Source organism: Dermochelys coriacea, chromosome 3, assembly GCF_009764565.3.
Source record: "Dermochelys coriacea isolate rDerCor1 chromosome 3, rDerCor1.pri.v4, whole genome shotgun sequence".
In the NCBI taxonomy this organism is placed as follows: Eukaryota; Metazoa; Chordata; order Testudines; family Dermochelyidae; genus Dermochelys; species Dermochelys coriacea.
In genome coordinates this window covers 148,713,037-148,740,765 of record NC_050070.1, presented here as the reverse complement: position 1 = coordinate 148,740,765, position 27,729 = coordinate 148,713,037, and the positions used below count along the sequence as shown (strand labels likewise).

General features: G+C 41.0%; 1 protein-coding gene across 4 annotated transcripts in view; it reads right to left on the bottom strand.

Moving 5' to 3' along the window:
• The window catches only part of TTC27 (tetratricopeptide repeat domain 27), a 203,123-nt gene that overhangs the window by 81,174 nt on the left and 94,220 nt on the right, over nt 1-27,729 (bottom strand). For 2 of the 4 annotated variants that reach the window (XM_038397195.2, XM_038397194.2), the window contains exon 10: nt 3,657-3,770. The exons of the other annotated variants lie outside the window; for them this stretch is intronic. In XM_038397195.2, the coding sequence (XP_038253123.1) occupies nt 3,657-3,770 (114 nt within the window). The remainder of the gene's footprint in view (nt 1-3,656; nt 3,771-27,729) is intronic. 4 annotated transcript variants of the gene reach the window in all.

Below are 27,729 nucleotides of genomic sequence, written 5' to 3'. Positions count from 1 at the left end.
TCTTTTGTATCTGCATTTTTACTCTCCTCAATCAATTACAAATTACAACACATCTTTTGTTAATTTGAGTTAGGAGGGTCTCAGTGGGGGCAGAACAGGAAAAACAAGTTCAGTCTCTCTAGTCCTGCATTTGATTAAACTGTTTCAGAATAGTCAGATTCTTACTATTTTTCCTCTTTACAACACTTCATTCTTTTCCAAACATAACTGCCCTAACACACATAAAAACCTGAGTGATATCTAGTTAACTTTTGTTGAGAAACTACTTGGCAGAAAACACTCTTCAAATGGCTGAGTCTGACCTAGGAAACACAATATATGGTAATGTAATGGCACCCTTCCAGCTTGAAAAATGGTTGTGAAAGCACCAAAACAGTTTAATTATTGTGTCATGCTACAGCATCATAAGTGATTGAAAAGTCCAATTCTTGAGTTCAAGTGCTTGCCATATAGTTAATACAGGTGTAAAGCACAGGGCCATAAGATGAAGCCAGCACACTATTAGCACCTGAGGCCTGCTCTACTTTCTTCTTTGCTTTCTTCATTTTTCCCCTCTCTCAATCACCTCTCCTCTGCCTCTGGTTCCCTGGTGCAGAGTAGCCCTCCAGCATAGACTGTTAGCTGCATCTTCCCAGCTAGCGGTGTCAGTGTTGACGGATTTGAGGCCTTGTCTACACTGATGATATAAGTCGATTTAAGTTATGCTAGTTAAGTTACGTGAGTTACGTAACTTAAGTTGACATAACTTACATTGACTTAGCGCAGTGTCTACATTGTGCTGTGTCAATGGGAGAAACTCTGTCAACTTAGCTTCTGCCTGTCGTTGAGGTGGAGTACTGAAGTCGATGGGGAGCACTCTCCCATTGACTTATTGTGCTACATTGATGACATCTTCATCATCTGGACCCATGGAAAAGAAGCCCTTGAGGAATTCTACCATGATTTCAACAATTTCCATCCCACCATCAACCTCAGCCTGGACCAGTCCACACAAGAAATCCACTTCCTGGACACTATGGTGCTAATAAGCGATGGTCACATAAACACCACCCTATACCGGAAACCTACTGACCGCTATTCCAACCTACATACCTCCAGCTTTCACCCAGATCACACCACATGATCCATTGTCTACAGCCAAGCTCTATGATACAACTGCATTTGCTCCAACCCCTCAGACAAAGACTAACACCTACAAGATCTCTATCAAGCATTCTTACAACTACAATACCCACCTGCTGAAGTGAAGAAACAGATTTGACAGATCCAGAAGAGTACCCAGAAGTCACCTACTACAGGACAGGCCCAACAAAGAAAATAACACAACGCCACTTGCCATCATCTTCAGCCCCTGACTAAAACCTCTCCAACGCATCATCAAGGATCTACAACATATCCTGAAGGATGACCCATCACTCTCACAGATCTTGGGAGACAGGCCAGTCCTTGCTTACAGACAGCCCCCCAACCTGAAGCAAATTCTCACCAGCAACCACACAACAGAACCACTAACTCAGGCACCTATCCTTGCAACAAAGCCCATTGCCAACTCTGTCCACATATCTATTCAGGGGATACCATCATAGGGCCTAATCACATCCGCTACACTATTAGAGGCTCATTCACCTGCGCATCTACCAATGTGATATATGCCATCATGTGCCAGCAATGCCCCTCTGCCATGTACATTTGGTCAAACTGGACAGTCTCTACGTAAAAGAATAAATGGACACAAATCAGACGTCAAGAATTATAACATTCAAAAACCAGTTGGAGAACACTTCAATCTCTCTGGTCACTCGATTACAGACCTGAGAGTGGCTATTCTTCAACAAGAAAACTTCAAAAACAGACTCCAACGAGAGACTGCTGAATTGGAAATAATTTGCAAACTGGATACAATTAACTTTGGCTTGAATAGAGACTGGGAGTGGATGGATCATTACACAAAGTAAAACTATTTCCCCATGTTATTTCCCCCCCTCCACCCACCACTGTTCCTCAGACGTTCTTGTTAACTGCTGGAAATGGCCCACCTTGATTATCACCACAAAAGGTTTTCTCCCCCCGCCCCCCACTGGGAATAGCTCATCTTAAGAAATCACTCTCCTTAGTGTGTATGATAAAACCCATTGTTTCATGTTCTCTGTGTATATAAATCTCCCCACTGTATTTTCCTCTGAATGCATCCGATGAAGTGAGCTGTAGCTCACGAAAGCTTATGCTCAAATAAATTTGTTAGTCTCTAAGGTGCCACAAGTACTCCTTTGCTTTTTAGATGGTTAGTGTACATTCCATTCCTTTTGTATTTTCTGGACCTTTACCTACAAACAAATGACCCTTATTTTTCTTCATTATTTCTACATTAACAAGGTTTTTTCACTGATTCTAATACCTTTATTACAACATTCCCCACTTCATTCCACCCCAATAATTTTGAACCAATACCCTTTGGGTCTAGGCATAAAAATCTGGGAGGCTTATATCACACTGTTCTTCTAATTTTATTGCTAACTCTGGCCTAATCAAATCAAATTCTTAACTGACATTTAAGAAATAAATCTGCTCAAGATTTCCATGTAGTTATCTGTGGTGCTGACCTACATAATAAAAAAATGTATCTAATATAATGGTCTAAGACAGGGATCGGCAACCTTTGGCACGCGGCATGCCAGGGAAAGCCCCCGGTAGGTCGGGACAGTTTGTTTACCTGCAGCATCCGCAGGTTCGGCTGCTCGCAGCTCCCACTGTCTGCGGTTCGCAGTCCCAGGGCAATGGGGGCTGTGGGAAGGGCGGCCAGCACTTCCCTCGGCCTGCACCACTTCCTGCAGCCCCCATTGGCCTGGAGCCACAAAGGGGTCCCGGGGGGGGTAGCCATGAAGGAGGGGGTAGATGGGGCACTGAGGGGCAGTCAGGGGCAGGGATTCCATGGGGGGTTAGGGAGAAGGAGTGGTTGGATGGGGCAGGGGTCCTTGTGGGGTGGGGAGTCAGGAATGAGAAGAGGGGATGGATGGGGCAGCAGGGAGCAGTCAGGGGTGGGAGGTCTGTGGGCAGTCAGGGGACAGGGAGGGATGGATGGGGCAGGAGTCCCAGGGGGCCATCAGGGGACAGGGAACAGTGGGGGTTGGATAGGGCAGGAGTCCCGGGGGGGGGGCAGTCAAAGGGCAAGAAGCAGGGGGCCTCAGATAGGCCTCCCCTAACCAGCCCTCCATATGATTTCAGAAACCTGATGCGGCCCTCATGCCAAAAAGTTTGCCCTCGCCTGAAACAGATCCATGGGAAATGCTTGCTGACTATGGACATGAACCAAGTTTAAATTTGTAAAGATGGCAGACTATTTTAAAAAATTCTCCACAGAAAAGTTCTCTAGAATTATAGGTAAACATACCTCACAATTGAAATGTTTTGTGGGTTTTGTTGGCTAATAGGTTTTGCATTCACAAACCATTACAAAATAACCATTTCAATGTCACAGAAAGATGAAAAGTTAAGGAAACAGATTCTGGTTTCAACCTTCCAAAGGCTTAAAACATTTTTTTTACATTATTTACAAAATTAAATTCTTTGAAAAATACCAGCTCTTTCAAAGTTGGCTGTCTAAATGCTTGCAAGAGAATGTGTATGAGGATTGGAGGTTGTAACAATGGACCACCTACCTGAGTCTGCGTCATCGCTCGTTCTACTCGACGAGTGCTTCCTTTCTCAAGCTTTGTCCGGAGAAGTAAGGCTGAAGTTTGAATGGCCCAGAATTTAGGTTGTGAAAGTAAACACTAAGGGGGAGATGGGGGGGGGGGGAGAGAAAAGTTAAAATTTATTTTAAAAGTGGTTAAAAAAATGAGATTTAATGGTAATTTTCAACATATCTCACTTGTTCAAGCAGGTCTGCCCAAACTGTAACCTATTCTGCAATTCAAATTTTCTATCATGGTATTTTATTGGCAAATTCAAGACATTATATGTATGCACATTTGCTGGTCTATTAAATAACAATGGACCAAAAATGACTGGACCAAATATTTTATTGCTATGCCATTCCATCTGAATAAAGTTCATCTGGTGGTGTGTGTGTGTGAGTGAGCATGAGCGCACGCGCACAAAGAATAGAACTTGGGACTAGTGAATCAACAAGGAAGCAAGACGGAACAAGTGGTGAAAAAACGCATGGAAAGTGATTACAAGAAGGAGGGCTTTTTATTTATTTCCCTAAATAGTGGCTCTGACACAAGCAAAAAAAGTAGTTATTTGGTGTTACAGTATAAACAAAGTTGTGCTCAGCAGAATTTATCAGAGTTGTTGGTAATCTAGTGAATTTTACTTGTTTTGTTCTACGCAAGAATCCAGTTTCTTGTTGTGTCTAGTTTTCTACCTGTTAGCTGAAAATATCATTCTTCCCTGGGCTGATTTGTTTAGTGACATGGGAGATGAATCTAAGCAGAAGATTTTATATATGCCATCTTCAATGGTGAGGTATTGTCCACTTTCTTTCACTGAGGATTATGCTACATGTGCTGAGAACACTATGGTCAATCATTACTGAGCTACAAACTTGACTCTCATGGCTGTAGGCTAGTGAGGAGTTTTTAGTCCATCCTACTTCTCTCTATAATGAAGCTGAGTGACAGCTGCCCTTAAAGAAACAGCGCGAGGTCACTACTCAGAAAGCCCTCTCTTCATCCCAACAACTTCACCAGTTATCATCCAATCTCTAACCTACAATTTTTCGGGGAGGTAATTAAGAAAGTGGTAGCCAGAGTTGCCTCAACACACTTGATTCCATATTGATAGCTTTAGTCCTTTCCAGTCTGGTGTCAAATGGTGGTATGCTTCTGTTCTGGTATCTGTTTGCGCATTTTATTTTTACTAAAAAAGTTTTAACTAGTTGGTGATAGATGTCAATATAAATTTCTCAGTGAAAAGTATTTCAGCTAAATCCAAGGTTCCCAAATGTGGGAATATAAACACAAACCCCACAACCCAAAATGATTAAGCAACTGAACATTCCTAAGTACACTTTCAGGCATTAAAATTTGCACAAGGGCAACACTTCATTTCACAGTGTGCAACAGTAATTTGTAGACAAAACAATAAACAGACATCAATATATCTTCTTCAGAGGCACAAAACTACATCTCTCCCTGTCAGTCAACTATTAATACTCTAGAAGTAGCAATAGTTATGACTTCACCTAGGCCTAGACTGAGACTTTATGGGCTTGTCTTCACTTCCGGGGTAAGTCGACTTAAATTACACTATTCCTGATACATGAATAACGTAGCTGGAGTCAACGTAGCTTAGGTTGACTTACCCCAGCATCTTCACTGCGCTGCGTCGACGGGAGACGCTCTCTGGTTGACTTACCTTACTCTTCTTGGGAAGCTGGAGTACCAGAGTCGACCGGAGAGCACTCTGCCATCAATTTAGCAGGTCTTCATTAGACCCGCTAAATCAACACCCGCTGGTAGTGAAGACAAGCCTGTGTGTCACCCTGAGTAAGGTAAAGATGAATAGCTATGCTGTCCCAGAAACAGTACAGGGAAGTAGTTGTTAGTCATAATTCCTTCCCTGGCTCTCCCACAGCTCCAAGAGGACAACAATCTGACAGCCTTTGTCCAGCAGCAGATTAACTTCACTCATCACTCATGCTCAGTTGTGCTGGTTGGTTTACGAGAGGCAGAACCAAGGCTCCCCCCCCGTCCTCCCTTGTATTGTGGTGGGGAGTAGCAGCCCTTTGAAGCCTGGCCCTCTCTCCCCACCAACCAGCAATCTGGGTATCCCATTTTGCAGTGGGTGGGGAGTACTCAGCCCCTTTTTTTTCCTCTCTGCACTGGCATTTGGAGCAAGTCTCTTGTGTACTATTAGCTATGAAACTGACATACTTTAACTTCCTCAGGCCAATAAGCCATTGGCCTGGGAGAACTTTGACTTAACAATCCTGGGTTGTTTCAAAGTTAAAACAAAAAAAACATCAGGTACACTCTAATACTATTGGAACACAGACATGGTAAATTCTCCTGTGATTTTCTTAATTAAAATACGTTGTGCACAAAGCAACCTTTTGTAATATACTGTAATTGCAGTGAACAATTGGAAAACAGGTGTTACTTTCACTTTGGTTTACGTGTAACACTGTTAACACTCAGCTCAGTCTCATGCCAAAACCTACAAATGCTCACAGTTACTCATTTTCACTGTCTAATTACGATGTTCAAAAAAGTACAATGAAATGAAAAAAAGAAATCATTTAAAGATACTACTGTTTATACTTGGAGTTTTAAAGAATAGCTTTGGAATGTGTATTAGTAAGTATTGGGCAGTCCTCACATTCCCACTGAGTATGTACTCCAAATATACCATAAAATAAATTATTCTAATTATTCTGGGCAATCTTAGGGCTTTATAGTTCCACCTGTGGCTAAAACCAGACATTAATTCACCTTACTATATTTTAAAATAATATACCTTGAAACAATAAAAAAAAAAATCAAACTTGGAAAAAACCATACATAACATACTTTCCTGTACTGTGCTACTTACTGTAAATTAAGAAAACTGCTTAATAAAACAATTTCAGAAAAAAATCTGCTCATTGAAAAAGAATCTTCATAAGAAGTCTTCATTATGTTCATTTTAGAAATTAAACAGAAAAAAGAAAAAAAATAAGGGAATCAGCGGTTGGAAGGAGAGAAAAAATGGAAAGACCAACGAAGCTATGTAACTTTTTGTACATTTTAAAAAGAGAAAAATCACTGCTTCAGTTCTCCCCAGCAAAGAGAACTCTTCTCCAACCAACAAGGAATCTTGATAATTTTTTTCTTCCATACTTATAAAATGAAAAATGAAAATACTAATACAGCAGATAACTAGATTTTCAGCAACAGACAACGTGGCACTTTGGTTTAGATGACAGCATAAATTTGTTAGTCTCTAAGGTGCCACAAGTACTCCTTTTCTTTTTGCGAATACAGACTAACACGGCTGCTACTCTGAAGCATAAATAATGGAAAAGATGATTTCCAATCAGAAATAGTACAACAATTACTATTTGGGAGTAGGGAGACATTATGACAAATAATAAAGCAGCGGCTTTGGGAATGGGGGCATGCTAATGCAAATAATCTTCAACAAGGCTAGCATACTTTGTATCAACCCCATTAAAGAGTTCTAGGACTCCCACCTTGCCCCAAATAAACAACAAGCCCTCCTGGACGTGCAAGAGACCGTCAGCCTCCCAGGAACTCTTCTCTACATGCTTCTTAATACCACTCCACTAAATGAACAGCAACAGTTCCAGCAACCCTGCTCTTCCCTCTCCTCCTTTCTACGGAGATGCAACATCTGTGCCATTCTACTGTCTTGCTCCTCTACTCCTACAGAAGAATCAGGAACGGCCTGAAGCAATTTTACCAGTCAGGGTGGAAAAAGATTAATTGCTGCTCCAGCGTCCGGGCAAAACAAACAAACAAAAACAAAAAAGTCTAACCTCCACTCACCAAAAAATCCTTAGTGTCTGGAGGTATGGTGTTCTCTGGAAGTTGGTGCCCAAGGCAGCTGCCTTGCCCACTGCCCCTAGAATCATCGCCAAGAATAGTGGTGTCTAGGATATTTTGTGCTTTCCTTCTCATCCCTTTTAAAAGAACAGGACATTTGGATTCTAAAGTAATTGGAGAGCTTGAGGCTGTTATGCTACTTTTTTCTCTTGTGACCTCAAGTGAAAGAGCCACTTGTTCCCTGTTCCCACTAGGCTACTTGCCCAGGCAAAGTTTTTACTTTGAAAGGGTTTCTAAAGCTCTGCCATGTTAAATCACCAGAATCAAGCACATTTAAAAATAAGCATCACACACAAATGAACTAGAACACTATCCCCACGAATGACTAATTATGAAACTGTTTCACTAATTCATCCAGGTAATTTATACTGGAACACTATATCAATAAAAACAAAAGCAAAGTGAAAGTTTTCGTAAATTATTTCACTTGTGGCAGAGAGGTATTTTCATGCTTGTAAAAAGAAACCAAGACACACCATGACCTCTCTTTACAAGGCAAGCATTGTGTAAAAAAACAAAAAACAAAAAAAACCCTTGTAGGTTAACAAGACCTGTGAGGGAGTATATGGCTGGGCTCAAGTGAACAAAATTCTTTGTTTTTTTCCGTTGGGTAACACACACACACCTGTTATTTCACTTTTGGTGGGTGTCATTTTTTTTACATCTACTGTACAGTTAATTTATTTTTAAGTCTCTGGGAAAGGGTCTTTCTACATTTTAGAAACAAGGAAAAAACAACTCTGAATATGATCCTGAGAACCAGAAGGAGAAAATGAAATTAGGGAAAATCTGATCTGATCTTAAAAGCACACTTCCAGAGAGGTGTAGACCTCAAATTTAAATATGGTAAAAGTTTTTATGAAACTTGATCATAAGTGTTTCCTTTAGAAGAGGCTTGGTCGCATTTAAATATTCCCACGCAGTATTTGTAACCCAAAAACTGAAGTACTGATGTTGAAAGCAAAATGAACTAGAAACAGACATGAAAGACTAATTTCTTTTCATACAATGGAATGAATGAAGGCGAAAGGGAAACAACCAGCATCAATTGTGAAAAATTCATTTAAAGAGCCTTTCAGGGTTAATGTAAAGTATTGGTAACAATGTATCTTGTTAAAAAGGGGGGCCCAATCCTGCAATCAATTATGCACATGTTGATCCAGTGAGCTCAATGGAACTACCTCACTTGCACTTTTACTCAAGCATATCTTTGCAAGATCTGGGCCTTGCTCCATAAACTGACACAGCATCCCTCTAAGACACCAAAGGCCTCGAAAAATCCATTGCATGAGAAGTTAAGTTGAGAGTTTAACTTAAAAGTTAAAACAGGAGATATTTACACCTGCTTTATACACACTTAGAAACACGCACAGAAACATGATCACATCTGCTAAATTTTACAACCCCTTCACCCTTATGCCCACCATGACAACTAACACTATTACTTTCACTTATGACTAAACCCACAGACCACTCATATCCCACCTCACTGCTGACAATCGACATGGCAAGACCACCCCTGTGCACTTCTACTGACTCAGCCGATAGAACTGAGTGCTGAAGTGAAGCACACTGGATCTCTCAAGGCACACATGCACTTGTTTCCTTTGATCATGCATACAGATGGAGGTAGGGGGAGGGACACAGCCTCCCTCCCCGGTCTCTTAATATCACAATCACAGCTCTGCTGAGCTGTTCCAACTAATCCCTCAGCCATTCAATACCGCTACACCTAATAGTGAATGCACCTGGAGTGCATGCAGAGAATTCCCCGTGGTTATTGACTGTCAGTAGGGAGGGGAGGCAGATTTAAGGTTTGAACCTTAACTCTATTTCCTGGTTCAGAGTTTTGCTGAATTCAACATTCCGGAAGGGCACGAGGTATTACCAGGCAACCTTAACTCTCCATTAACAAAGTTTTTCCATCAATGAATACACCATACTTCACATTATGTTTAAACATGGCTAATAGTAAATGTTAAAATGCAAAATATAGAACATTTGTCATTGTGACAACCATAGCCGTGAGAGACCCAAACTACTACAAAAACAGTTTCAAATGCAAAATCCATCTGAGTGGTGGAATGAGAAGTGTTTAAGGTATACATCAGTGAGTCTTAGAGAAAGGTTTAATTGTAACCGCAAGTTTGGTTCTGATAGCAGATTCCTATCTTGTCCTGGTCCATAACACAGCAAGTCAGTTTATATTAAGATTTTTTGTTCAGCTATTTTGTATGTGAACTTGTAAATCTCTGTTTTGGCAAACAGAGGTTATTTACTGAGTTTGGTTTAAAATACAACATAAATGCCTATCTAGACTGCAGGTGTCCTTCCTATTAAAATACATAGAAAACAAAAAATCAAAACAGCACATCTCTCCACAGATATTCACCAGTCAACATAAACATTGTAATTCAAAAACTAACACCACTCATATTCCACTTGCATTTTGAAGGATGTGCTCTTTTACTTATTATCAAGTTTCTATCACATCACTCTCTCGTTCAATAACCTTTTGTTGGGCTGAAGGAAGAAAGGTAAGCAGCAGGATACGGACCCTGGACTTCAGGAAAGCAGACTTTGACTCCCTCAGGGAACAGATGGCCAGGATCCCCTGGGGGACTAACATGAAAGGAAAGGGAGTCCAGGAGAGCTGGCTGTATTTCAAGGAATCCCTGTTGAGGTTACAGGGACAAACCATCCCGATGAGTCGAAAGAATAGTAAATATGGCAGGCGACCAGCTTGGCTTAATGGTGAAATCCTAGCGGATCTTAAACATAAAAAAGAAGCTTACAAGAAGTGGAAGGTTGGACATATGACCAGGGAAGAGTATAAAAATATTGCTCGGGCATGTAGGAAAGATATCAGGAGGGCCAAATCGCACCTGGAGCTGCAGCTAGCAAGAGATGTCAAGAGTAACAAGAAGGGTTTCTTCAGGTATGTTGGCAACAAGAAGAAAGCCAAGGAAAGTGTGGGCCCCTTACTGAATGAGGGAGGCAAGCTAGTGACAGAGGATGTGGAAAAAGCTAATGTACTCAATGCTTTTTTTGCCTCTGTTTTCACTAACAAGGTCAGCTCCCAGACTGCTGTGCTGGGCATCACAAAATGGGGAAGAGATGGCCAGCCCTCTGTAGAGATAGAGGTGGTTAGGGACTATTTAGAAAAGCTGGACGTGCACAAGTCCATGGGGCCGGACGAATTGCATCCGAGAGTGCTGAAGGAATTGGCGGCTGTGATTGCAGAGCCCTTGGCCATTATCTTTGAAAACTCGTGGCGAACGGGGGAAGTCCCGGATGACTGGAAAAAGGCTAATGTAGTGCCCATCTTTAAAAAGGGAAGAAGGAGGATCCTGGGAACTACAGGCCAGTCAGCCTCACCTCAGTCCCTGGAAAAATCATGGAGCAGGTCCTCAAAGAATCAATCCTGAAGCACTTAGAGGAGAGGAAAGTGATCAGGAACAGTCAGCATGGATTCACCAAGGGAAGGTCATGCCTGACTAATCTAATCGCCTTTTATGATGAGATTACTGGTTCTGTGGATGAAGGGAAAGCAGTGGATGTATTGTTTCTTGACTTTAGCAAAGCTTTTGACACGGTCTCCCACAGCATTCTTGTCAGCAAGTTAAGGAAGTATGGGCCGGATGAATGCACTATAAGGTGGGTAGAAAGCTGGCTAGATTGTCGGGCTCAACTGGTAGTGATCAATGGCTCCATGTCTAGTTGGCAGCCGGTGTCAAGTGGAGTGCCCCAGGGGTCGGTCCTGGGGCCCGTTTGTTCAATATCTTCATAAATGATCTGGAGGATGGTGTGGATTGCACTCTCAGCAAATTTGCGGATGATACTAAACTGGGAGGAGTGGTAGATACGCTGGAGGGGAGGGATAGGATACAGAAGGACCTAGACAAATTGGAGGATTGGGCCAAAAGAAATCTAATGAGGTTCAATAAGGATAAGTGCAGGGTCCTGCACTTAGGATGGAAGAATCCAATGCACCGCTACAGACTAGGGACCGAATGGCTCGGCAGCAGTTCTGCGGAAAAGGACCTAGGGGTGACAGTGGACGAGAAGCTGGATATGAGTCAGCAGTGTGCCCTTGTTGCCAAGAAGGCCAATGGCATTTTGGGATGTATAAGTAGGGGCATAGCGAGCAGATCGAGGGACGTGATCGTTCCCCTCTATTCGACACTGGTGAGGCCTCATCTGGAGTACTGTGTCCAGTTTTGGGCCCCACACTACAAGAAGGATGTGGATAAATTGGAAAGAGTACAGCGAAGGGCAACAAAAATGATTAGGGGTCTAGAGCACATGACTTATGAGGAGAGGCTGAGGGAGCTGGGATTGTTTAGTCTGCAGAAGAGAAGAATGAGGGGGGATTTGATAGCTGCTTTCAACTACCTGAAAGGGGGTTTCAAAAAGGATGGCTCTAGACTGTTCTCAATGGTAGCAGATGACAGAACGAGGAGTAATGGTCTCAAGTTGCAATGGGGGAGGTTTAGATTGGATATTAGGAAAAACTTTTTCACTAAGAGGGTGGTGAAACACTGGAATGCGTTACCTAGGGAGGTGGTAGAATCTCCTTCCTTAGAGGTTTTAAGGTCAGGCTTGACAAAGCCCTGGCTAGGATGATTTAACTGGGACTTGGTCCTGCTTTGAGCAGGGGGTTGGACTAGATGACCTTCTGGGGTCCCTTCCAACCCTGATATTCTATGATTCTATGAAGGCACTAAGAACAACTAAAATAAACCATACAACTATATTGTATACAACTATTACCAAAGATATTTTTAAATAGAACACCCTTAAGTTACACTGACTGTATTTACTATTTTTGTTGGGTTTATAAAGAATCTTTTTTGCCATTCCAGTTTATAGCAGCACTCTATTTAAGTGCAGAAAATAGTTTAAATAGAGATTTAAATACAATCAAAATATTTTGTTGCTTAGCGACTAAAATTTTTGTGGAAAATAATACATTAGTTACAGCACATCTGGCAATTCACAAGAAATCTTTTCATTTTTAGCTGTACTTACATCATTAGCTTAATTTTACATAATTATCCCAGTACATATCTTATTTTTATTAAAAAGAAAAGGAGTACTTGTGGCACCTTAGAGACTAACAAATTTATTTGAGCATAAGCTTTTGTGAGCTACAGCTCACTATTAAATCTTTCCAACAGCTAGCTTAGTTTAATAGTGTACGCATTTAGTGTCATGGAATTTGGATGTGTATTAACCAATTGTTTGTCTTAGAGCTTGAATTCTCTCTCTTTCCCAGGAAAGTCAGAGTTTAAACTTAACAAATCCAAGCATGATAAGGTATGAAAATGCACAATTTGGGCACCTATACAACCTTAACTCTGCCCTGTATTACTTTGCAACAATTATAGGGTTATGAGTAAGTCATTTTAATGTTTGTAGTCCTCCTAGACTAAATGAAACTGAATTAAAAGATACTTGACACTTTTTTATCCATTCTCTCATGATGTTATACATTTTAAAATAACTAACTCCTAAACTAATTAAGAAATTTACTTGTAAATTCTCAGTTAATTTATTTGACACTTAAAGAATAAGTGCTGTGACTATGGGGAGGATATGCTGTATTTTTTTATACATAACTTACAAGTGTAGAATTTCTTTTTATAACCACTCAAAACAATGTAAAACTTGACAGCCTACAAATCAAAGCATGAAGGGGCATATAAACGTTTAGCATATCTGGCACATAAATACCTTGCAACACCGGCTACAACAGAGCCATGCAAACACCTGTTCTCACTTTCAGGTGACATTATAAACAAGAAGTGGGCAGCATTATCTCCTGCAAATGTAAACAAACGTGTGTGTCTGAGCGATTCACTGAACAAGAAGTAGGACTGAGTGGACTTGTAGGCTCTGAAGTTTTACATTGTTTTATTTTTGAATGCAGTTATTTTTTGTACAAAATTCTACATTTGTGAGTTCAACTTTCATGATAAAGAGATTGTACTACAGTACACTGGCATGACATATGGTATTTCCAAATAACTATTTGGGAATTTACACCACTCAATATGGTACCTTGAGCACCTTCTATTAATTTCTCATCTTCACAAGTACTGCACAAGAGATGCAGTTAATACTTCATTTAATGTATCATCATTGATGATTCATACCAATATGAAAAAAATTGAGCATCTCTAAAGATTTGCTGTCTTGAACAGAAATAAGCTGATTACTTACAGGAATAAGGTCACTTTGTGTGTAAAACAATCTGAGCAGAAGATGTAAACATCAATATTCATCACATCTTATTTGCTATAAAACCTTCATATCTTCTATAGTTGTGAAGATTTTTCCAGTAGAATGTCACTGCATGTTATTCTAGATACACTATTACAAATTCTCATCCTATTTGGCATAGCTGACTTTCAACATTTAAGAGTGTTATCTCCTTAGAGAGATGTAGCATATAGGCAGTGTAAATCCACTCATATATTGAAAATGTAAATGCCCCACAAATAGCTGTTATAAGCATTATGTTTCTTGTAAGGATAATTTAAAAGGACATAAGCACAGTCTTTAGACAGAGAGAAGCAGTCTCTGGGCAGAAATGAAATTTGATGACTTGAAGAGATTCTCTCTCAGAGGTTTATAATCCATTTAAGAAAAAGACTAGTCACTGAAGGGTTTTTGCTCTATCTTCTCTAGGACTCTCACAATTTTCAGATTATTTGGGCCTCATTTTCGATCACATCCACTTTATGCATAAAGTTTTGATTTTCATTGATCCCTTTGAGAACATGGCCTTGTACTCAGGCAAATGGCTTCTCTAATGTGAGATGTCCATCTCAGAAGAAATTACCTCCAATGTTCTATGGATGCAGTCAAGTCTCTTCTTGCATGCTATTATGCCATTCCTTTACTCCCTAGATTTACTGTTCAGCTAGCTTGTGATAGAAAATTCTGTGATGTAGCACTACCACTTCTCGTCTACTGAAAGATAACTACATATATGCCCCTTAATACTGAGTGCCAAGTACATCAGTTTAGTTCAAAAAGATTAATCCCTAACACTACAGCATTTTTAAACCGAGCCTTGTAGCACCCATAATGTACCGTTGTTGTGTTGTGTTAATATATTTATTTCTTCAGTACATTACAGTACAGTTGATACAGTTAGTACATTAGCTTTCCACATTAAAAAAAAACCCACCAGGTTCTGAATCTTCATTTAGGGAACAAGCGAAAATCTTTTAGTGGTCGTTAGCCTCACCTCCTGCTTGCTCCACATCTCAAAGACAGAAGAATTGCTCAACAGGGAGCAAACGAACATAAAGGGTGCTGCAGACACTTTGCCCGTAACTGCCAGAAGCTGCACTCAACACATCTGTTAATGCCTCACTTTCAGAAGCACTAAACTTAATTCAGAACTTAAAAAAAAAATTAAAATGATTTTGGATGAAAACCCAGTACTTCAGCTACAAATCTAGAAAATAATTTATTAGTAGGGTTCTGAAAGTAATTAGTTCTTAAAAATTCCTATTTTTTCTACATTATTGTGCTTGTAATACTTTTAGCAGGAAATTGATTGTACATTTTTTCACTTAGATTTAAACATTTTAGAAAAATACACATACATCTTTGCAGTTAAAGACTGCAAAGGGGATTAACTTTTGTATTGGAACAACAGTATTAAAACAAGTACAACCTCTCACTATTTCCAGTAAAAAATCCATGATTTATACTGTGTAGTCAAAATGAATTAAATTCCAGTTATTTGTAACAGCTGTGACAAAGTTCCTCCTCTGCCTTGGTGGGTCCTGCGCTTATTGGCGTATTTGCTCGCCTCAGAGGTTCAGAGCAGCCCTCAATTTGGCCACTTTCATGGCTCAAATCTGCCGTTCACTCAGTTAGCCTCATTGCTGGCCAGCATGGGGAAAAGGAAGAAGAACAATCCCTGCAGTCTCTGCTGATCCACCTTGTGGATCGGGGAACAGGCCAGAGACCTTCCCCTCTGGTGGAACCCACAGTACAGGTCAACTCCTCCAGTATCAAGTAGGGAGTTGGGGAGGATGGGGGGAAACTCGGGCCCGCCCTCTACTCTGGGTTCCAGGGCCCTGTGGATTGCAGCTGTCTACAGTGGCTCCTGTAACAGCTGCGTGACAGCTACAACTCCCTGGGCTACTTCCCCATGGCCTCTTCCCAACATCTTCTTTATTCTCACCGCAGGACCTTCCTCCTGATGTCTGATGATGCTTGTACTTCTCAGTCTTACAGTAAAAAGAAAAGGAGTACTTGTGGCACCTTAGAGACTAACAAATTTATTAGAGCATAAGCTTTCGTGAGCTACAGCTCACACGAAAGCTTATGCTCTAATAAATTTGTTAGTCTCTAAGGTGCCACAAGTACTCCTTTTCTTTTTGCGAATACAGACTAACACGGCTGCTACTCTGAAACCAGTCTTACAGTAGTATGCCTTCTCGCTCTCAGCTTCTTGCGTCTTTCTCCCAGCTCCTCGCCCATGCACCACAAACTGAAGTGAGCTCCTTTTTAATAACTCAGGTGCCCTGATTAGCCTGCCTGTCTTAATTGATTCTGGCAGTTTCTTGATTGGCTGCAGGTGTTCTAATCAGCCTGTCTGCCTTAATTGTTTTCAGAAAGTTCCTTATTGTTCTGGAACCTTCCCTGTTACCTTGCCCAGGGAAAAGGGACCAACTTAACCGGGGGCTAATATAGCTGCCTTCTATCACTCTCCTGTAGCCATCTGGCCTGACCCTGTCACACAGCATTCTCAGTTTTTAAAACCAGTGGCCCCAGAAGTCTATTAGGTGAAGCTAACAGACCTTGAATATGTCTCTCCCTCAGTTTACACTTCCTTCTCTGAAAATATAATTTCATACATTTCCAGTAATCGTTTAGTAAAAAAGGGATTCTTTCAGAATAATCAACTTGAATCAACTGATTCAAGGTGACTGTAGCTAGCTAGTTAAAATTTCACCAAAAAAAAAAAGAAATAAACACAGGGCAAGGGAAAAAACATCCAATTGCTCTATTACCCAAAATATCAGATTAGTATTCCAAGTTGCCTATTTGTGTGACTCCTTCAATATTATGTGGGGAAAAAATTGGCATTACCTTGGTTATGTCTTACATATTTTCTGGTCCCACTTAAATCACAATTTTAACTGCCTCCTTTTGGATTTTAAATCAGGTAAAGAGTTCATAAATACTGCACAAGAACTGATTCTGCAAGAGATATTGCCAGGTGTTGCTTTTTAAAACAGCTTAGTAGGTGGTTTTTTGGTGTGTGATCAGATGCTCTGCCAAGCCATAATTTTTTATAAAATTTCTGTCAAAAGGGGAAAAATATCCCCATTATCACTTCACTGGTGTCATTTTTCCCATCTCTTCAAATTGTTATTTGAACACTTAAATTGGAGCATTCAGTTAATTAGCTACCTTTTAAAAAGTGTTCATTATTGTTCACCTGAAGTGACAGAGAAAAAACAGAAGTCTTAAAATTATCAAAATGACAGGGCACAAGAGATTTACTCTCTTGTATTGGCTTGGGAGATCAGCACACACAGGTAGTGCCATTTTCCACTATTAATCTAATATCCCATATATTTTTCAGTTGGTTTAGACCACACATTCAGTATGTCTTTTCCAGAGACTAGAGCTGCTCATTCAAGTATACGACAAGGGTTTATTTCAGTCCATAAAAACTAATCCTGGGAGTGTACAACTAAAATAGCATTTCACCACAACAGGTGTTAGCTGAACATCAGCAGAGCTGGGCTTAAAGCTCTTAACCACAACCATTAGAAATACCTCTCCTGGTGTTAAAATCAAGAGCAAGGCCAAGACACAAACAGTGATCTGCACCAAGGGACAGTTTAATTAGAAAAGTATTCTTAAAATTTGCTTTGTCTAGTCTTGCCTAGTAGCCTATGCACTAAAATTATAACATTACATATTATAAATATAGCTTACACTTTTGATTTTAACTTGCCCATTTTAAATTTCAAATAATTTAAAAGTGAAACACATTTGGGTTCTTTTAAATTTTAATTCATGTGAAGTAAGCATATTCAAATAAGTTGTTTCACAATTAAATACAGCTGGATATATTTGTATTAGAATTTTCACATCAAAACAATCGTAAAAACTTTTTTGTTGCATAGACCAAGTGTGACGAAGCAGGACTGTTCTTAATGTTTCCTCTGAATATTGTGGGGGTGCCTCAGTTTCCCCTATGCAGTTCTTAAGTTTCTAGGTGGTGGGATAAGGGTGTATGATCGTTGCAGAGCCCTAGAGGGCAGGGGTGTGCAGAGGTCTGGACACAGAGAATGGCCAACACCCTGTTTCCTGCAACTGATGGCCTGGCCCTTCCCCCCTGGCAAGGTGAGAGCTAAAGAGTTGGAGAACAAAGGCATCAGGTGACCTCCTGGCCTGGGAAAGGGACAAAGCCAGAGGAGGAGAGGGGGAGAGAGTTTCAGTTTGGGGCTGGCTGGAGACATGGAGTGAAGTGGAGCCGTGGTTGTCCGGCTCACTGCCCCCCCAAAATGGACCCAGCTGAGGGGTCCTGTTCTCTGCACCTACAAGCTCTGTTTTAGACCATGTTCCTGTCATCTAATAAACCTTCTGTTTTACTGGCTGGCTGAGAGTCACGTCTGACTGCGAAGTTGGGGTGCAGAACCCTCTGGCTTCCCCAGGAGCCCGCCTGGGCGGACTCGCTGTGGGAAGCGCACGGAGGGGCAGAGGATGCTGAATGCTCCGAGGTCAGAACCAGGAAGGTGGAAGTTGTGTGAGCTTCTTGCCCTGGAGACAGTCTGCTCACAGAAAGGAGACTTCCCCAGAGTCCTGACTGGCTTCGTAGGGAGCAGTTCCAGAGCATCGCCCAGGGACTCTATGACACCAAGGTATTGTTTTTTCCCGTTAGGGTTTTATTATAAAGTTTTCTCTCCTCCCTTTTACCCCCAGTTACCACTTCACCAAGCACATTTTCCCAGAAGGAAAGTCACAGCACTGTTCCAAATGTCTGCCTTTAACAGCTAATTGTACTGTTCCTGAGGCTATGTCTACACTTAAAACGCTACAACAGCACAGGTGTAGTGCTGAAGCTGTGCTACTGTAGGGCTTCAGTGTAGACACTTAATACAGTGATAGGAAGGGTGTTCTCATGGCTATAGTAAAACCACCTCCCCGACAGATGGTAGGTGGGTCAACAGATAAATTCCTCCATCTACCTAACACTGTCTTCATGGGATTTAAGTCAGCTTAATACAGTCACTGAGGGGTGAGGATTTTTCATGCCCCTGAGCGATATAGGTGGGTCAATCTAATTTTCTAGTGTAGAACAGCCCTTAGACTAGGCTTTGGCAGTCCCAAATGATGTCCCAAAGCCCTCTACGTAAAATACAGATTTAAACTTCTTAAAGATCTTTAATTACCCTTGAATCTGCAGGAGGCTGAATGCCTTCAACTTCCACTGGATTCAAGAGAAATGAAGTTATGCTAAGCATCCCTGAGAAGGTGCTCAACATAATCAAGCTGTATGACAGCACAGAAGATTAGAAGGAAAAACATTTTCTTCTCACAATATTTAGAAAGTATTCTATTACAATGTATTAGACAGAAAAGGCTATTTTTAAGTCCACTCCCTCTCACTCCCCATGCACACAAGTCCTGCACTGCCATAACTCCCTTCTACATCTAGATTGAACCTGGTGGAGTTCTTTGGTTAACTTTTTACCTCCACACCTAGGCCATGTCTACACTTATTGGAAGATTGGTGCTGCTATAATCAATAGAGGGGGTGTTGATTTAGCAGGTCTAGTGAAGACCTGCTAAATCGATGGCAGAGTTTTCTCTGGTTGACTCTGGTACTCCACCAGAACAAGAAGAGTAAGCTAAGTCAACCTAAGCTGCATGGACTCCAGTTATGTTATTCACATAATTGGAGTGGTATAATTTAGGTTGACTTACTGAGGTAGTGTAGACAAGGCCTTAGTCAGTTTGAATATATTCTTCCCCTATCAACCTGCTTATAGGCAGCCACCTAAGCCTCGTCTTTTACAGATGGTTTATCCTCTACATCATGGATGTCCCGTGGAAAGGAACAGACCGTTCTAAAAACTTTTTTTTAAAAAAGCATCATCGTTGTATCAAGGTGGTAGCAGTCTGAAGCTACAAATACAGGCTTTAACTCTGCAAGGGATTTAAGTGCACCTCATAGAATCAAATAATAAAATATCAGGGTTGGAAGGGACCTCAGGAGGTCCTCTAGTCCAACCCCCTGCTCAAAGCAGGACCAATCCTCAACTAAATCATCCCAGCCAGGGCTTTGTCAAGCCTGACCTTAAAAACCTCTAAGGAAGGAGATTCCATCACTAACCTAGGTAACCCATTCCAGTGCTTCACCACCCTCCTAGTGAAAAAGTTTTTCCTAATATCCAACCTAAACCTCCCCCACTGCAACTTGAGACCATTACTCCTCGTTCTGTCATCTGCTACCACTGAGAACAGTCTAGATCCATCCTCTTTGGAATCCCCTTTCAGGTAGTTGAAAGCAGCTATCAAATCCCCCCTCCTTCTTTTCTTCCGCAGACTAAACAATCCCAGTTCCCTCAGCCTCTCCTCATAAGTCATATGCTCCAGCCCCCTAATCATTTTTGTTGCCTTCCACTGGACTTTCCAATTTTTCCACATCCTTCTTGTAGTGTGGGGCCCAAAATTGGACACAGTACTCCAGATGAAGCCTCACCAATGCAAAAATAGAGGGGAATGATCACGTCCCTCGATCTGCTGGTAATACTCCTACTTATACAGTGCAAAATGCAATTAGCCTTCTTGGCAACAAGGGCACACTGTTGACTCATATCCAGTTTCTCATCCACGGTAACCCCTAGGTCCTTTTCTGCAGAACTGCTGCCTAGCCACTCGGTCCCTAGTCTGTAGCAGTGCATGGGATTCTTGAATCCTAAGTGCAGGACTCTGCACTTGCCCTTGTTGAACCTCATCAAATTTCTTTTGGCCCAATACTCTCATTTGTCTTGGTCCCTCTGTATCTTATCTACCACTCCTCCCAGTTTAGTGTCATCTGCAAACTTGCTGAGATTGAAATGGACACTATCCTCCAGATCATTAATGAAGATACTGAATAAAACCAGCCCCAGGATCAACCCTTGGGGCACTCCACTTATACCGGCTGACAACTAGACATGGAGCCATTGATCACTACCCATTGAGCCCGACGATCTAGCCAGCTTTCTATCAACCTTACAGTCCATTCATCCAGCCCATACTACTTTAACTTGCTGGCAAGAATACTGTGGAAGACTGTATCAAAAGCTTTGCTAAAGTCAAAGAATAACACGTCCACTGCTTTCCCCTCATCCACAAAGCCACTTATCTCATCATAGAAGGCAATTAGGTTAGTCAGGCATTACTTGCCCTTGGTGAATCCATGCTGACTGTTCTTGATCACTTCCTCTCCTCGAAGTGCTTCAAAATTGATTCCTTGAGGACCTGCTCCATGATTTTTCCAGGGACTGAGGTGAGGCTGACTACCCTGTAGTTCCCCGGATCCTCCTCTTTCCCTTTTTTAGATGCATTGGTGGTATAGAGATGCACCACTGTTGCTCTTTACAGGCATCTTGCAAGGCTGATCATATGCTAAAATCTTTGGGCAACTGCCAATGGTATTTTTTTTTTTATTAGCGGACTTGTAGGTGGCACAAAAACAGTGCTGTCCTTTTAGTCATTTCTGTAATGTATATGAGCCCCACTGTACTTCAGCCTCCTGCAAAGCTGTATGACATAGTAACTTGTTTGGAGGACTGGCAACAATCATTTTGTTCATGAGAAAATAAATCTTCCAATCTTGGCTCACACCTAACAGACATGAAGATATAGCTTGGTAATTTTATTCCTCTGTCTCGGGGGGAAGGGGGGAGAGACTTAAATGAAGCTTTATTTACTGCAAAAATTGCTGACTCAATGAGAGATCAGGGGTTGCCCTACATCCTATTATGGCTACCCACCCACTGTTAAGTGCACTATTGAGACACAAGTAAATTTGTTGAGTAAGTCATATCAGTTTAGGCACTTGTTCAGATACCCAGCTGTGTGCTAGAAAGCAGATGGAAGGCTGCAGAAGTGACTGTAATGTTCTTAGAGAAATCAGCTATAAAAACGGAACATCTCTTTAAAAAGGCATAAGAATCACATATATTAGAGTTAGGGCTCGTCCACATGGGGAATTCATGGGGAAGTTAGTGCAAAACAAGTATGGTGTGCATTTAAAATGCACTAGCTATTCCAGGCTTTTTCCTTCAAGTAGACAAGTCCTTACTCTTCTACATAAAGTAAAACTCCGAGTTGCTTCTATATTATAAAAGTAAATAGTTACATTCTGTACCTAACACTTTTAAAAAACAGATAAGGAATAATAATAATTTACAATTAAAGGTTACAAATTTTCCCCTTTCATTGTAAATATTTAGGAGACAATACTAATAGTGCTAATCAGTACTGGATTTTAAATCACTTAAATGTATCTACTACTTATCAGCGGAAAGTCTGTTTCAACTTCAACCCAACGTTGCAATGAATATCCTAGATCTTAGCTCCAAAATACTATTCTACTCTTCTCATTAGAGCAATTTATACATTTTTACTCCTTTCTATATATTATTTCTTCCATCTGCTCTAAAAAGCAGTCTCTCTCAGTCTTAAAAAAAATTATATAAGGGTGATTCTTATTGATTATCCTTTTCCCTATTGCTATTAATTTTTGTGTGGTATTTGGGCTCAATTGAAAACAAAGCTGAAGGACCATTGGTGAAAGGAGATCTATGTCCAATAGAGGAAAGCCAGAGTCAGGCCTGACAGCCCACTTCTCTTTAATCTTTCCTTCACTGGTGGAGGTGGTGGCAGTTAAAGCCATGCAAGGCTGCCCTAAGCAGAGTCTCTGCTCCAGCAAGGTATTATTAAGTTACGAAAGTCCCCTTTTTCTCCACTTTTGGTTAGAGGACATAGATTTGAAGGCTGGAGCAAGCCATCTCTTCCCCAGCAGTTCTCTTCAGTAGGTTTTCTGGAGTTTTCAGGAGAGGGATGGAAGAGACTGAGAAGAAAAGGTTTCCAGCTCCCACTTCTCTTAACAGATATCCATGAGAGGAAAAGAAAGAATTGGGCCAGAAGAAGCTGTCATTCCCTTCCAATTCTCTTTTTTACACATAAAGGGAGGGAGAAAAGTTAGTTAAGAAGACCACCTCATTTCTGACTACTTTAACTGCTCTTCAGTGAGGTAGTAGTGATGAATAGGGTGAGACTGCACATTGCTCATAAAGAATACACACAAAGTACTCCTGTCCAAAGCTCACTCCATATCTGGTCCCCCACCCTGCTTTTAACAAGTCCTTAAAACAACCAACATCAATCATTTCATGGACCTTGCATTTACGCTGGCTGTTTTTAGTGTTTTTCTTGCAAGATCTTCTGTCTCACACTGACACAAATTATGTCTATGTTTTAAGGAGCAAAAGAAACCCATCTGGTCTAACTGCATGTACTGGAATCTGACATCCTGTCATGGGTAGAAAAAAAATCCAACCATGAAATTACCCAATTTCTTTTTAGTGAGCTGCGAGTAATGAGCTGCAAGACTTCCATTTCTCATTCAGCAGGGACCAGGCAAAAGGAGTCTGCCCTGCCTTCTCTAGGGATAGAAGCACACATAGGAATTCTGTACAGTGTCTCTTGCAGTGCACATTGTATAAGAGGAAAGGAAGTTAAAGGGGAAGTGAGTTTTAGAGGAATATCAGTCTCAGTGGATGGACAGGTGATGGAAGAGTGCATAAGATGTGCATCTCATGGTGGAGAGCACACATATGGAATTAATGTCTAAGTGAAAGTATGCAGGAGATGAACATATTGGATGCAATGAAGAGTTTCTAATGGGGGACAGCAAAAGATGAAAGTCTTGATTTGGACTTGAATATAACAGGGACACCAGAAAGCAAATTCAGACTAATTTGTCTCAAAGGAGAGGAATAAAAATAGTAACAAGGACAGAATATTACTTACATACACAGTCAAGAACATGATTTAATATTCATGCATAAGGCAGTTCACTATTTAGCTGTTAAATTTAGGGTGAAATTTTCAAAGATAACTAAGGGCTTGTCTACACTGCACTGCACTGCATTTCAGACTACCATGTGGAGGTTGTGGGAATGAACTAAAAGATTCCTAGTTTGCATAAGTAAAATCCTTTTCAAACAAGATTACATTAATGTGAACTAGGAACCCTTTAGTTTGCACCCACAGTGTCCGAACGGGGCTGTTACATCACAGCACTTTGTCATGTACTGCTATTCACACCCCAGTAGTCCAAACTGCAAGGCAGTTCCTAAGTGACTTAGAAAGGAGAACAAATCCGATTCCAAATCACTTAGGCACTTTTGAAAATCCCATCCTTAAATGTTTAATCAGGCTCAATGACTAAATGTTTTCACAGAAGTGTGGCTTTCTACAATAACTACTCTAGGATTCACCACTTTCTAAAGATACTTTTGGCACATCGAACAAGTGTTGACACCAATACTTTATCCCTACAAATTGCAGAATCCACTCTTGATGTGAAAACTTTCATTATTTGAATATTATATCATAACAGATATAAGTAGAATGATACCTATTCAGCTTTTAAGAGCTCACCACTCTCCAAATACACTACAAAATACATATATTTAACCTTCCTATATTTGTAAAGGATAGTAGATGATTTTCGGTGCTGTTATTTCTTCGACTGGAATTTTTTGATAGACAGTTTTAAGGAACATATTTCACCACTAAAGTAAACTTTCTTCATAGGTACTCACAATCAACTTTCTTCAGGAGAAGGAAAAAACTGAAGACAAGGAAATGTCACAAAGAAAGAGGATCCTGTTTTATTTAAAGAAATTTGTTTTCAGTGACCAGTGAAGGGTGAAACCACATAAGATATGTCTTCCATTTTCACTTAGAATGGAGTCCAGCCATATTACTGACATACTATAGTTGGCCAAACATATCACTTATTCTGTGTTATGCTGAAAACCACTTCAGTCAGGTTTGACTGTAGTAGCATTGTCTTTTTTCAGGTTTGGGGTTTGGATTTGTTCCTGAAATAGCATAAGGGCAGACTTCCACACCACATCACAGTACTGCATTTATTTCCTAAAGCCCAATCTTAACAGCAATAAATCAGGCACTTGGATTCAAATTAGAAGAAATTAACTCTTTGATACCACTGATAAGGATTTAGACATTAAACAATAATGCACGTCTCATAACTGTTCAGCATCAGGAATTCCAGACTCAATGCCAAGGATGTAAATGCAGCATGTGCTCGAGAACTTTACTGAAAAACTGAAATTTGTATACACTAACTCATTCAGCATTACAATTTACAAACAGAGTTCAATTTAAGTTTTGCTAAGTAGTTCAACTCCTTCAACTAATACAAGATTTTCTTAGGACATTTTATTTTAAATGTTGTGGACCAGTGGTTTTCAAACTTTTTTTTCTGGTGACTCAGCTGAAGAAAATTGTTGATGTCCACAACCCAATGGAGCTGGGGATGAGGGGCTCAGGGCTGGAGCAGAGGGTTGGGGTACTGGGGTGAGGGCTGCAGGGTGGGACTGGGAATGAGGGGTTCAGGATGTGGGGGGGCTCTGGGCTAGAGCAGGGGGTTGGGGTGCGGGAGGGAGTCAGGGTTTTAGGCTGGGGGTACAGGCTCTGGGGTGGGGCCAGGGATGAGGAGTTTGGGGTGCAGGAAGGGGCTCCAGGTTTGGGGGGGCTCAGGGATGGGGCAGGGGATTGGGGCGCAAGCTTACCTCGGGCGGTTCCTGGTAAGCAGTGCAGCAGTGGGTGCTAAGGTAGGCTTCCTGCCTGTCCTGGCACTGTGGACCACGCTGCATGCTGTAAGCAGCCAGCAACAGGTCTGGCTCCTAGGTGGAGGCGTGCAAGCACCGCCCCTCCCCAGCTCCCATTGGCCGGGAGCCAATGTACTATCAAGCAATGCCATAATAAAATTAAGTGTGTGATGTTACGTCTGGGGGAAAAACAAAAGATCTCCAGACTGATGAGGCATTCCAGGGCAGCATCCATAGTTCCAGGCAGGATGTCACTGGCAGTTTAGCATACCTGACATACCCAGTTTTGAAAGCCAGCATTCACCAGAGGAATTCTGTCCACCACTATCTCACATGTTCAGTCTTCTATATGTTGCATCACCAGAAATTCGCCCATAAATGTGACTTGCTGAGTGAAAGACACACACACACCTCAGCTGCCACTTGGTGGGCTACATCTTCGGTCTCATGAAGGTATTGACAATTATAGGGGAAATTCTGGGATTGTCAAAACAACCTTCCAGAACGCCTTTCAGGTCTCACGTTACCAACTCACAATTTTATCACATCACAGTGTCTGGATTAAGGGTTCTCATGAATTTCTGATTTCTACCTTCAGTCTTGCAAAATTTGGCCCTTTCCCAAAATTGCCACCATTTCCCATTACCATCAATGAGACAAAGACTGTCCCCAGCAACAGCAAATCCCTTTAATCTTTACAGGTGAAAGTAAGACTGCCTCCAGCAAAGATGGCTGTTATGTTCCAGTGTTTTCCAGTGGGCCTAAAGCCATGTGGCCCTCAGTGAAGATGGTGGCCTCTTCAGTTACTAGGTGAGGGCTAGGCAGCAGAAACAAAAGGAACTAAGGGCAGCAAGGGGAGGATGTGTTAGGAAACAAGACCGGAAATTATGACAAGCAGAAGAAAGTGGGGAGGAGGTGGCTAACTAAAGTCTCAGCTCCAGGAGGTGTATGATTAGATGAGATTCTCAACATTTGTTAAAACAAGTCAAACAGTTCTAGCTCGTGTCTATGGAGAAAAACTTGACAACATGAATTAGGTGAAACTTAAAACTCAAAAACCAGAAGGCAAATCAAGGAACCTTTTAAAGTCATGATTTCTTGGCACTTGACTCATGATTTTGGGACACCCATGGATGGCAATACTAGGATAGAGAGGAAGAGAGAATGGCAGTTCTCTTCACCCTTGGGAGGAGATGGCAAGTGGAATCCTCTTTATGGAGTGAACAGGAAGGGTTTATTCATGGTTGAATTTTTACCTGAATTGGGGGTGGGCAAGTAGTGAAAAAGAAATTGGAGGAAGGTGAAACAATGTCATATTACTTTTTTAAAAAATTACAAGATTTTTGCAGAGTCCAACTCATGGTTTTTGCATGCTTGGGTTTGCAATATAGTCTTATAACTCCCTGATCTAGGGAACTATCAGGTTTCCCACAACACACTAACACAGCAACAGCTGAAGGCATTACTGTTTGGTGACAATGCACCATTTTACAGAAGCAAGACTGGCAAGTGTACATATGCTGAACTACTGTAGAAACAAGCTATTTTTGTCAAGGGGACATTGAACATACACTATTGATAAACCAGACATTGTGTGTTCAGAACAATACAAGTATTAATAAAATATTTTATTTAAAATGTTCTGTGAAAACTGGGTTAAAGAAATACCAGTTTCATGTGACAATCCTAGTTACTTCCAGCTGAATATAAAAAAAATGCAGTTCACTCAAAGGCTATAATGAACTAACTTCAAGCTGTAGTGTGTTATTTTTTCTTCTTTAATAATCTGGCAAAGATCTTATAATTTGCATACAATGATAATTTGTATTTAAAAACACTACTCCCAGGGTCCTGCAGCTTTGAAAGCAAAAGAAAAAGGATGAGAGGGAAAAAGACCTTATGGTTGAGGCACTGGACTGAGACTCAGGAAACCTGGATTCAATTCTCAACTCTGCCACAGAAAATCCTCTATTACATAGGCAAGTCTCAATCTTCCCGTTTCTCAGGTTCCCCATCAGTAAGACAGGGATAATACTTATTTTTTTCCCTTTTTTGTTTGCCGTGTCTATTTAGATTATGACCTTTTTGAGGAAAGGGGCTATCTGTTATGTGTTTACAACAACACCCAGCACAAAAGGGCACAATTTTCTGTTAGGTCCTCTAGGCATTACTCAAACAAATAGAAATGAGGCTTATTAAATCATTCTAACCTACTATATTTTTATCTAATTTTAGGGGTGAGCTTCCTTGTGTCTAACTCTTAAAATAAGTCAGAA